Source organism: Hydra vulgaris, chromosome 15, assembly GCF_038396675.1.
Source record: "Hydra vulgaris chromosome 15, alternate assembly HydraT2T_AEP".
Lineage (NCBI taxonomy): Eukaryota > Metazoa > Cnidaria > Hydrozoa > Anthoathecata > Hydridae > Hydra > Hydra vulgaris.
Genome location: NC_088934.1, coordinates 21960503 through 21972850, shown reverse-complemented (window position 1 = coordinate 21972850; position 12348 = coordinate 21960503). Strand labels below are relative to the sequence as shown.

At 32.8% G+C, this 12348-nt stretch overlaps 1 protein-coding gene across 7 annotated transcripts in view; it reads left to right on the top strand.

Annotated features, from left to right (window-relative positions):
* Positions 1-2805, top strand: part of LOC136072024 (nucleolar protein 6-like) — a 69751-nt gene extending 66946 nt beyond the window's left edge. For all 7 annotated transcript variants that reach the window (XM_065819929.1, XM_065819928.1, XM_065819932.1 and 4 more), the window contains exons 21-28: positions 766-918; positions 1077-1174; positions 1241-1362; positions 1440-1526; positions 1645-1836; positions 2177-2278; positions 2442-2501; positions 2593-2805. In XM_065819929.1, coding sequence (XP_065676001.1) covers positions 766-918; positions 1077-1174; positions 1241-1362; positions 1440-1526; positions 1645-1836; positions 2177-2278; positions 2442-2501; positions 2593-2706 — 928 coding nt within the window. In that variant the 3' untranslated portion in view covers positions 2707-2805. The remainder of the gene's footprint in view (positions 1-765; positions 919-1076; positions 1175-1240; positions 1363-1439; positions 1527-1644; positions 1837-2176; positions 2279-2441; positions 2502-2592) is intronic.
* The last annotated feature ends 9543 nt before the right edge of the window (positions 2806-12348 follow it).

Below are 12348 nucleotides of genomic sequence, written 5' to 3'. Positions count from 1 at the left end.
AACAAAATGTATTTTTATCTTATATATTTTAAATATAATTTTCTTTACTTAAACTTGGATTTCTTTGAATAAGCTTCATATTAATAATATTTTACATCTTCTAGGTTTTATAATAGTTTTGCTCCATACATAAACGAGTAGTTCTGTCTCATAGACAAACAAGGTTTTAAAAGAATTCTAGGTTTTGAAAGAGTTTTATCCTGTAGACAAATGAGTAATTCTGATTTGTTTAAAGAAAAACATTGTACATAATGTTAGTAAAAATAAATAGGTTTCTGATTCAAAAACATTAATATTTTTGGAATATTTTTGGAAACGTTTAATGTTTTCAGAAATGATAGAGGGGGAAAAAAAGGGTTATCCGCTATTTGATAATGCTACCCATGCATTAACCAATGGGCGAGTATCCATTGACAGTCTTACATAAAAGTACTTGTAAAAAAAGTTGTTTTTTTTTCAAACTAATAAACTTTTCTTTGTACTTTAAAATCTTTTTATATTTTTAAGCAGAGATCTGGGCTCTATTTTAAAGTGTCAAAGCTTATAGTTATTTTCATTATGATCTCAATAAAAGCTTAATTGATGAAAGAAATGAAATGCTACAAAATATAATTCTGAAATAGTTAAAAGCCACCATTTTGAATTGTCATGAATTCAAAACTTAGTTGATTTTTTTTTAAAGTTAGTTTTCTTAAAAAAGTTACTTAGTTGATTTTTTTTTTTTTAAATAAAAGGACTAATTTTTTATTAATTTTGTATTTATAGTTTAAACAGTCAATATCATGAATACCCTTTAACAGTTAGATTGGCTAAAAAATGGATAGCTGCTCAAATGTTTTCTGAATTTCTTTCAGAAGAGGCATTAGAGCTTATAGTAGCTTTTTTGTTTTTATGTCCACAACCATCGGAAGCACCAAGGTACGTTATAAAAGCTGAATTAAAAAAAAGCAAAAATACAAACAAACAAATAGTTATTTTTGTGTTCTTTATAATAATGATAAAAAAATAATATTATATTAATATTATAATGATAATAACAATAATAGTAATAATAATAGCAGTAACTGTCAAACTAGATGTCACATGTCTGGCTTTATACGCTTCTTAGAGTTTATGTGTAACCATGATTGGAATAATGAACCAGTAATTGTTAATCTCAACAACCAAATTACAAGTAAGTTTTTCTTAATACTGCTTTTATATGAAAATCTCTCAGGTCATAATAGTTATAAAAATTTAGATGACGAATTTCACAAAATAAAGGAGAACTTTGAATTGAACAGAGATCAGCTGCCTCCTATGTGTGTCGCTTGTTCATATGATCACCAGGGAGGATTGTGGACAAAAAATATAAATAAGCAGGTTAGGTAAAACTTTTATCACTTTAGTGATTAGTTGATTAAGTTTTGTATTTTTTAACTAATAGCTAATTATTTAAGATTCTACGTCGTTTGTCGTTGCTGGCTGACTCTGCATTAAAATACATCGACTCAAACATATGGTCAAACGTTTCTATTTCTGTTGAAGTAAGCTTTCTGACTAAATACACACTTTACAACCTTTATTATATGTTAACTTGCCTATTTTGTTTTAATCAAAAATTGTTATTACATGTTTATCTAGATAAGTTTTCTATATATTTAGCCTATATTTCGCCCACCGATCAGCGATTATCACGTTCTTATTGAGTTAAAAAAGGAAATGGTTCCTCTTTATTATTTAAATATTGATTCTAATATTCGTTCAAAATCATTTGCAATTAAAGATTCTATTGTGAGTACATGTATGCCTGTGGCTGATTTTAATCCACCTAAGCTATACCTAGAAGAGTTACGCGTAAGAACTACGTTCTTGTTGAACTTTTTTCCCTGTAAAAATAAAATATATATTTATAAGTTTTGTTAAAACATCATACACTACAAGATCAAAATTAGATGCTATTAATTATAATTGTTATAATCACCATAATTTCTGTTTTATGAAACAAAAATATTAAAAAGTAATTTAAATTTCAAAATGCTTTTCTGGGGTAGGTATACTTGATCTTCTCTGTTGTCACGTCCGGTGTATTTGATTCCTATGTTTATATAATAAATACTTAAAGAAAAATTTTGAAATAAAGTTTAACATTTACCTTTTCATTAACTTTAGTAATTGACGTTTTATATAATATTAGAGTGCGTTCTCGGAGATTGCTTTGTTTTTTTACGATGCTTATGGAGGAATAAATATTGGAGTTATTTGGAAATTAAGTGCGTTAACTCCGCAGCCTTTTAAGGTGATAAAGTTTTTTTGTGTAAAATTATAAATTTAACTGTTGCTGAGGCAAAAGTAATTCCTACTAATTATTTTTATTTATTATTTACTTTTATTTTTATTTATTATTACTTTTAATTATTTATTATTACTGTTAAATACTTTTATTATAAAATTTGTTTTAGATTTTGCATGCTCGTTACCAAACTCTTGTCAAAACTGATATAAAGAAACCTAAAAAAAAGGTCATTTTTTAATCTATTTTAAACCTTAAAATTTTAATTTAACTTGTTGGTTTTATCGTGTTTTATTGATTAATTGCGTTTTGATTATTAGATCGTGCCATGTTCAACACCAATGTCTATACCTAATATTTCAGCTATTATTGATGACTTCAAAGTTATAGGTAGAGGCCTGGTCAACAATGTAACTGTCTTGAAAAAAAATTAGGTTTTGCAACTGGAATTTTTTTGTGTTAGTTGGCATCCGTGCACAAGAATTACGCGAAGTATTATTATTAATAATACAATATTCTATTTGAGATTAAAATGTTGTTTTTCTAACGAAATTTTCTTTATAAAACTTTTTTAAAAGTTTAAGCTCGATCAGTCAGTTTCGTCTAATTAATAGGTACGCAATATCAACCAAGTTTAGGGCAAAATGCATTTAGCTTTTAATAATGTTCAATCTCTTCCATTTGAGTTTTATGGGGGAAAATAGACGTGCTAATAGAAGAATTTAAGTGATTCTCAAATTATAAAAGGTTGACTTTTTCCAATTATTCTGGACAAAGTAACGAATAGAAATGAAACAAACAAACAAAACTCATACATTGGACCTTAATCCAATATATGAGTTTTAAACTTACATTTTCAAGAAAAAAGTCAGTAACTGTAGATTGTCTTTTTTGAGCTTCTAATTCTATGTCAATGAAAGAATTTGTCTTTAAAAGCCTTTGTCAGATTATCTCTTAAGTTAAAATAAGCTCCTTTTTTTTATTGCTAATTTTTTCTTAAAACACGTTTAATTAAATCGTTTTGCAATTCTATAAAATAGTTAACATAAAGCATAGTTACATAAATAAACATAAAACATAGTTACATAAATAAACATAAAACATAGTTACATAAATAATAAATAAGTAAAACAATTGCAAACCTCATAAATTTAACACATACAAAAGTTATCCATGAAAAAATACAGCGAGTTATTGGGCGTTTAGAAAAATTTATTTAACCTTTTTCTTAAGAGAGATAATTCCATTCATAAAAAAAGTCAAATGTTTTAAAACTATTTTGTTCCAAAGACAAGCTCAACAAAATAAATTAGTTTTTAAAAATCGTTGCCGAATTAAACCATCCAATATTTAAATTATAAACCACTTGGCGTCATGGAATATCCTAACAAATTACATAATATAATCGCACTTCGACTTGACCCTTAAGGGTCATACAAACAATAATCAAGATATTTGACACGCATTGTTCTTGAGCACTAAAAAGACACATTTGTTTCTTGTTTTTTAATATCTATATATTTAGTCCGCCACCATTACATTATTTTTTTCGAGAGCAACATAGGACCAACATAATGCTTCCGGTATTAATGTTTTTCATTGTTCTGTTCTATTCTTTTTATTATACAATGGTTTTTATCCACAATTCCGTTTCCTTTAGGGTAATAATCGAATCAAAAAGTAATATGCACTCTCCAACAGTCAAGAAAAATCCTCATTTCTTACGTCGCTTCATTATCTGTTAATATTTCAGATGACATTTTTATTTATTTTCTAAATTTATTTACTTGTAACCAACGACACACTGTTAAATGACCCATCAACTGTCCACATACTAAAAGCAGTTCCTGGTTAACTTTTTAAAAATCCTTTGACTCGATTCCCTCTCTTTGACTCGAACCACATAAGTTTGTCACCTGTTTTGCGCACTTATAATCCCAACACATAGAGTCTATTACCGACAACCTGTTTAACTTCATTGTAAGACAAACCATATTTTTCAAAATGTCACAGTACAAAAATGTAAGTCCTTAATTAATGATCGCGTTCTCAGTAGATTTCATAATCATTGGCGCAACGTTCAATCTAAAACCAAGTTGTATTAAACAATACTATTTGCTGTGTAATGCCACAGTTTTGAACAACCAAAGGTATTCCTAAAGGTTTTGTGTACAGAAAACAAGCATGCACGGCTGCATCAGCTGGCAACCTTGTGCCTTGCATACTCAAGAGTACATTTTTGAGGCCGTTGATTTGTACTATGGTGCACATTGTATACTTTATACGTTTGCCCACATATAGAGTTCGCGCACATTTAGAGTTCAAGTCATATCTTTTTTTTTTTTTTTTTTTTTTAAACATCTTCGCTTCCAACAAGGCTGCAAGCAGCCACTAATTAAAGTTGGAAGTTACTGTAAGAGAAAAGATGAAGGTTGTAGAGCAAGATAACGATTGACAGACGATTTAAAAGATTGCAAAGTATATGAATCAGGAAAGCAAGATAAAGGAAGCGAATTCCAAAGAACTGATGTTCGAGGAAAAAAACTAGACGAATAAGCGTTTTTGGAGCACTTAGGAACAGTCACAGAAAAAGGATGACACTTAATTGAATGACGAGTAACACGAGAATGAATTTTAGTAGATGGCACAAGAGACGCTAGCTCTTTAGAGCAGTGCCCATTATAGTATTTGTAGAAAAGAGAAAGAGAAGCAACATTACGACGATGTGATAATGGTTAGAGGTTGGCTGCAAGAGCAGGTCCAACTATGTTTACAATGCGTTTTTGCACCTTGTCTAAAAGAGAAAGGACGTCATTAGAAGATCCGCCCCAGATATGGCAACAGTATTCCATACAAGGCCGGATTTGAGATTTATAGAGATAGAGAATAGAATCCAGAGTAAGAAAGTGGCGAGCTCGATAGAGAGATGCAACCTTAGCAGATGCTAATTTTGCAACCGATTTGATATATGGTTTCCAAGAAAGATTGGAAGTAAGAGTTAATCCTAGAAGATGAAGAGTAGGTGACTCATCGAGTACATCACCGTTCATAAATATAGGAAGATCTAAATTATTGCGATAACGATTGGCTGAAAAAAATTGAGTTTTATCTGAATTAAAGTTCACCAGCCACTGTGAGCCCCATGCAGTAGCAGAAGTGAGATCCTTTTCAAGCTCAAATGCCCCCTCCAAGCAATCAGAGGGTGTTGGTTTCTTATCACGACAAGAATAAATGGTAGTATCATCAGCAAACAATGCCACCTTAGATGTGAGAATATCTGGAAGATCGTTAATGTAAATTAAAAAGAGTATAGGGCCAAGGATAGAACCTTGAGGAACCCCTGAAGTTACAGAATAAGAAGAAGAGTGTTGTCCATCGAGGACAACTTTTATGCTACGATTGGAAAGGAAGGATTCAATGATCTTAAAGATGTTGCCGGATACACCATAAGAAGAAAGCTTATGGAGAAGACCAGCATGCCAAACTTTATCAAACGCTTTTGAAATGTCAAGAGCGATGGCCTTAACCTCTCCACCTTCATCTAATGCACGATAAAACCTGTCAGTTATTACTGTTAGCAAATCAGCTGTAGAACGAGAAGATCGAAATCCATATTGATGGTCAGAAAGTAAGTTATTAGATTCAAGATGAGAAATTAAGTGTTTGTTAATTAAAGATTCAAAAACCTTGCTTATGATAGGAAGAAGACTTATGGGACGGTAGTTAGACGAATCAGATCACTCCCCAGAATTTTTGAAGATAGGGATAATAGATGCGGCTTTCCAGCAGGCTGGAAAACAAGACTCTGATAAGCACTTGTTGAATAGTTTTGAGAGTATAGACGACAGCTCCGGAGAACACTTCTGCAAGACAATAACAGGTATGTTGTCTGGGCCACAAGCTGTAGAAGAGTCTAGGCAGGAGATCACTTTAGATACAGATGCTGGAGTGATATGAATGTCAAGCAATGGATCAACCTGTTTGTTGGCAATATCAGGTAGAACGCAATTAGTGGAATCAAGAGATGATATTGATGAAAAGTTTTTAGCAAACAGTTCGGCTTTGTCTTTAGGTGAGGTGACAAAGTCTGAACCATACAAGAGAGGTGGAATTATAGATTTGCCCTTATTATTGATATTATTAAAGATTCTCCAGAAGTCACGAGAGCCTAATTTTTGAGATGAGATAAGAGATTTCATGACCTGAGAATAGCGGGTTTTGGTGTTAGACAAAACCTTTTTACAGTTGTTTCTAGCAGTAATAAACAGACGTCTGTTTTCTGGAGAATTGTTTTGCTGATAAATATGGAAGTAACGGTTTCGATTGGCAATCGCTGCAGCACAGTGTGAGGAAAACCATGGAGGAGAGTGAGGCTTGACCTGGAATCGTCGAGAGGGAATAAAAGATTCCATGCCAGCCTGAATCCACGAAGTTATGTAAGAAGCACATTTGTCGACAGGAAGTAGAAAGATTTCTACCCAAGGGCCATCACGAAGAAAATCACGGAAAGAATCCCAGTCAGCTTTACTGTAGTTGTAAGAGGTTCGATAATAGGGGGATTCAGGTGATGAAGAAGAATGAGATATTAGTTTTAAAGAGATCAAACTGTGATCAGAAGTACCTAAGGGTGAATGTGGTGAAACTGAGCACTGACTAGGATCAGAAACAAGACATAAGTCAAGTAGAGAAGGTAAATGATTAGGGTTGTCAGGAAAGCGAGTTGGAAAGTTGACTATTTGAGTTAGGGATTGAGAAAGGCAAAAGTTGTGGGCTTTAATGCCTGCAGAGTCACTGACACTAGAGCCAAGCCATTAAGAGTGGTGAGCATTAAAGTCACCGACAACAACTATATTAGCTGATGGATAAAGAGAAAGGGCTTGGTCAATATGATCAGAAATAACATCAAAAAGAGTGCAGTCTTGAGATGAAAGAGAGCGATATAGAATAAAGAGAAAGGCAATAGAGTGAAGTGGTGCTAAACGAAAGCACATGAAAGAATAGTCTGTGGATTCAAACCTAGTTTCACGACAAACAGGTGAATTCTTACGAATGTAAATGCCCAGGCCAAGCATGTGACTATTGGAGTCTTTACGAATCAGAGGAAGATAACCATCAACACTAAGATCACAAGATGAGACAGCTGAACTCAAATTAGTCTCACAAAGAGCAAGTAGGTCTGGTGAACTTTGCAAGAGATAAGACTCAACAGAAGAAAAGTTACTTCGAAGACCACGAATATTAGTGAATGATAGGTTTAGAGAACTTGGTGATGATGATGGTTTTTTGTGTTTTATAGTTTTTGGTACTTTATTCATTTTTAAATTAGTTTGAAGAACTTGACTCAAAGCATAGATAGTACTCAGAACACCGTTTAATAGCCCAAGCAATTGCCTCATTACTACTAATAAACCCTAAGCCGTAACAAAGGCCTCCAAATGTGGCCTCCGCAATGCACACCAAAAGTACAAACAGGGACACCATCCATGCGCAACATGGCACTGTTAATTCTTTGATATTTTTCAGCTGTTGATGGAATCAGCCTCTCTGAGAGCTACCACAGAGTTCGGGAAACCTGACTACCAGCCGGCCTCAGAACCATAAAACTGAGTTTTAGAGCTGTACCCTCATAAGGAGATAATAGAATGAGTTGCCTAGTCGTAAAAACAGTGACACAAGCAAACCCATGCATTGAGTCAAGAAGATCCAGCATTCAACATCCTAAACTGGAAACAATGTATTAAAAATACATCTGCGCCAGCCTAATAGATAAAGAAGGGGTGCAAGGCTGGTCAACAGATAGAATCTGTTTACCCCTTAAGTCTTTGCCTAGGAGGCCTTCTACAAGACAGTAGCTGGGTGCATTTAACATCTGCCCAAGATGAGTATTTTTATCGAGACACCATCTCTAGCCTTTACTCAACCAAGAGCCCCAAGGCAGGGGGTGTTTTATATCGGAGTTGGCATCTCCTAGCCTTTGCCTAAAAAGGCGTATCCTACAAGGCAGCAGGACATGAAGCAGATTGTACTGGGTTACATGTTACCAGTAGCAGGATAACCTGATCTGACACATATTTTGAGTATCATAAATCTTTTTTACCAGAGCTTTCCTTTGCCCAAGATTCAAGGAGTTTGCGTTGTTGGATGGGTTTTAGCAAAACCAAATCATCAACTTTAACCAGGTAGAGATCTGTTTCATTTTCAACACCTATTTCCCATAAATTTTTCACAACCTGGTTTAAAACACATCCGTCAATATCTAGCTTAAGATATAGCCAAACACGAGCAAGTTCAACACAGTGCCACGAAACAAATCTCTACCATAAAGCCCTTACCCTATACTTAGCAACTATCAAGATTAAACCTGGCAACGCTAACTAAACGACGAGCAAGAGGAGATCTTATTGAACAATAGAGAATCTACAACAAAATAAACATTCAAAAATTTTGCTATACATTTAATTTCAAATAATCTTTGAAGTCCCTCCGTCAACAAAGCTCAACGACTTCAAAGAAACTGTGCAAAAAGAAACAACTTCCATATCAACCGTATGATAAATCAGTATGATCATACTATGGAACGCTTTAACCCAAAACTCGGAGTATTCAACAAATCTGCATAGCTTAAAATACGAACCATCTTTAATATAACACCTTAACTGTAACTTAAATGCTAAAGACTGTATTTTCTTGACAGAGCAGCCTGGCGTGTCGCTCTTCATCAATAAACTGTAAATTTTAATGACTGTGAATAAATCAAAATTAAATTAAAAAAATCAAAATTTAAAAATATAAAAAGCAAATTGTTTTAAACTTTAAATACGCCGAAGTTGGAAGTTATAAGCAATTTTATTAAACGAAAGTTGTATACAACTCTCAAATTTTTCTGTTTGAAAAATTTGAAAGTTGTATACAGTTTTCAAATTTTTCAATAAAATAAATTAGTCAATTGAATTAACTTTTTCTTAAGTATATTCCTATAAAGTATTAAATAGCTGTATTTTATAATGGATGGGTTATGCTTTCTATGTTGTTCAACAATTTGCTGAAGAAATCAACGTTAACCTTTATTTTGCGCACATTTGCATTACATTAGTTTGATTTTTTTTCCGATGATTATTCGTTACCTCTAGCTGTATAACAGTTTGATAATGTTTATTTCATTTTTTTCTCGTTTAATAGAACTTTCTAGAATAGTTCTTTGAAATTCAAGCCTGGGACTCAGGGACTTCTCTTTGGAAGGGGTCGGGAGGGGGGGAGTCTATTTTTCCCCACATACAACTACGGACAATTAAAAATTGTATTTACTCAAGTAAGAGCCATACCAACCAAAACTTGCTAGTTTCCCAAGTGACGGTAAAATAGATTTAATCCCCATTAGTATAAAGAGTTTGAACATTTTGAATACAGCACCCAAAAGGATGCCACATTTTGTTTTTTCTGTTGTCTTTTCCCCGTGGGTGTTGGAAAGAAGGAAAAAACTTAAGATGCTTAGAAAAATGTTGGAGTAAGATCTTGTTCCTAGATAAAAAGCTATGGGAAAGACAAATTTGGAAACTTCAGGTGAGCTTTACCTCTTAAGCACGTGAAGTTTCATTAAAGGAATATTGTCACTTTTTGATGAAAAAGGGATACATAGGCCACCTTATTGATAAACCTAAGAGACTTGCTCTGATAGATGAGCAAAAAATAGAGATGAAGAATAGAAAAACCGTTGAAATTTTTATCGATACATGCAAGACTTTAGGAACCCAAGGGCTTGCGTTTAAAGAATCTAAAAGTGCTCACCAAGATAACTCTGTTGCAGTAGTGAATCTCTCAGCACAATCCCACACTAAAAGCCTCGATTGAAGATAGAGCCCTTTGTCCATATAAAGTTAAATACACGAGTCAATCATCTCAAAATGAAATGGTTAGTTTAATGGCAACTGAATTGAAGAGTCAGATCATTAATAAAATTAACAGCTCTAATTTAATAGCCGACACTACTTCCGAAGAGTCACACAAGGTCATAATGATATGTCACACAAGGTCATAATGATATGTCACACAAGGTCATAATGATATGTCACACAAGGCCATAATGATATGTCACACAAGGTCATAATGATATGTCACACAAGGTCATAATGATATGTCACACAAGGTCATAATGATATGTCATACAAGGTCATAATGATATGTCACACAAGATCATAATGATATGTCACACAAGGTCATAATGGTATGTCACACAAGGTCATAATGATATGTCACACAAGGTCACAATGATATGTCACACAAGGTCATAATGAGTACAGTTGTGAGAACAACCCGTTAAATGAAGAGATTCGGAAAAGGCTTTTGTAATGAGTCGAATTCACTGATAAGACTGGAAAAAGGATGGCTGAGCTAATTTTATCTTCTTTACATCAAGAAGGCATTGACACATCAAAGATGGCTTTTCAGTCGTATAACTACGCGAGTTCAATGTCTGGGCAGTTTAAAGGAGTACAAAAGTATATAACAGAAGAAGTTGGCCATAATGTGCCCTACAAATCTTGTAAAGACAACAGAAAAAAACACAGTCTTGAACATGCCTGCAATGTCAATGCTTTAATCTTTAGTTTTCCTTTAAATAAAGACAATTTGAGTGTTGAAACCTTAACAAAAGCAAACACTTTTTCCGCCTGGATACAAGGATCAAGTTCTAGACGTGCATGTACTAAATAACCAGATGGAAATTTTGATAGATATCTGTTTAGTAGAAGGTGATGAAGATTTAAGCTATCCAGAACACCAGCTAAGACGTTGAAAGACATTTTTTACCATGTTGTGAAATTAAAGGGCATACTGAAACAAGCCCATAAACTATGCATTTTTGTAGTCACAGCTGCTTATGACGAAGCATCAAGTAAGCGTTATTTCAGTCAACACAAGATAGTAAAATCACATTTGAGAACAAAAAGAACAAAAAGTTGGGAAATCTATGTTAAGCAGTTGGGAAAATCGAGGTCTCTCACCCTCCTCTGGAATTTTCCCATTCAACGTCTCTGCTAGGACTGGACCATTTTTAGTTATATATATAGATACAGTTTGCTTATTTTTTTTTTTTTTTTATCGAAAATTAACTTACTACTGATAGTTTCTTAAGATAGTGGGGCTTCTTGTACCAGTTTCTTATAAACAAGTTTATAATTTGCTTTAGAAATGCAAGCAGATATATGATAATCATAATTTAGATTGCTTTTTAACATAACATCAAAGTCGTTTTCACATTCTACAATACTCAATTGATAATCAGAAATGTAAGATTTTTAAGTTTTTTGTTAAACTTTTTTCTTTTAGAGACATGCATATTTTTACATTTTTTTATATTTAATTTTATACTCCAGTTATTGCACCAGTTAAAAAAAAGTTTTTTTGTCATCCTGTAAATCATTACGTGTGTTATAACGGATTATTTTGAAAACTTTGCAATCATCAGCACAGAGCTTGCACATATTCTTAGTTTATCTGGTAGTTATACAGATTAAAAACAAGATTGGTCCCAAAACTTTAATAAGTAATTTAATTCCCTGTTCATACTGACGATAAAACACTTCTTAGGGGTCGTCCATAATTTAAGCAACGCTAAATTTTACGAATAAACAAAGCACAAAAAGATCAAAAGTTTACTCTAGCAGAGCCTTAACTTAAATGAAAAATCAAAATAGCTTGTAAAGTCTTAAATAAATCGCCGCGTAAAAAAATTTTTGAAATAAATTTAGCGTTGCGTAATTTATGTACGAACCCTTATTTGAAAAGCGTATTTAACTGTTATTGTAAAAAGCTGTATAAAATAACAATAAAATATAACTGCGAGGTTGTTTGGTCAATTTAAAAAACATTTGTTAATACAAAACAACTTCGTCATATTGTTTTATACAATTTAAAATATAAAACGCGTTTAAGATAAAACCTGTTTTATTGTCGGTTATGTAATACATAACCGACAATACATAATATGCATAGTTATTAACCTATGTTTTAGACTTTCTAACGTTTTACGCGTTTATGTAAGATAAGCCAATTTCTATAAAATAAAAAAAAACATTTTG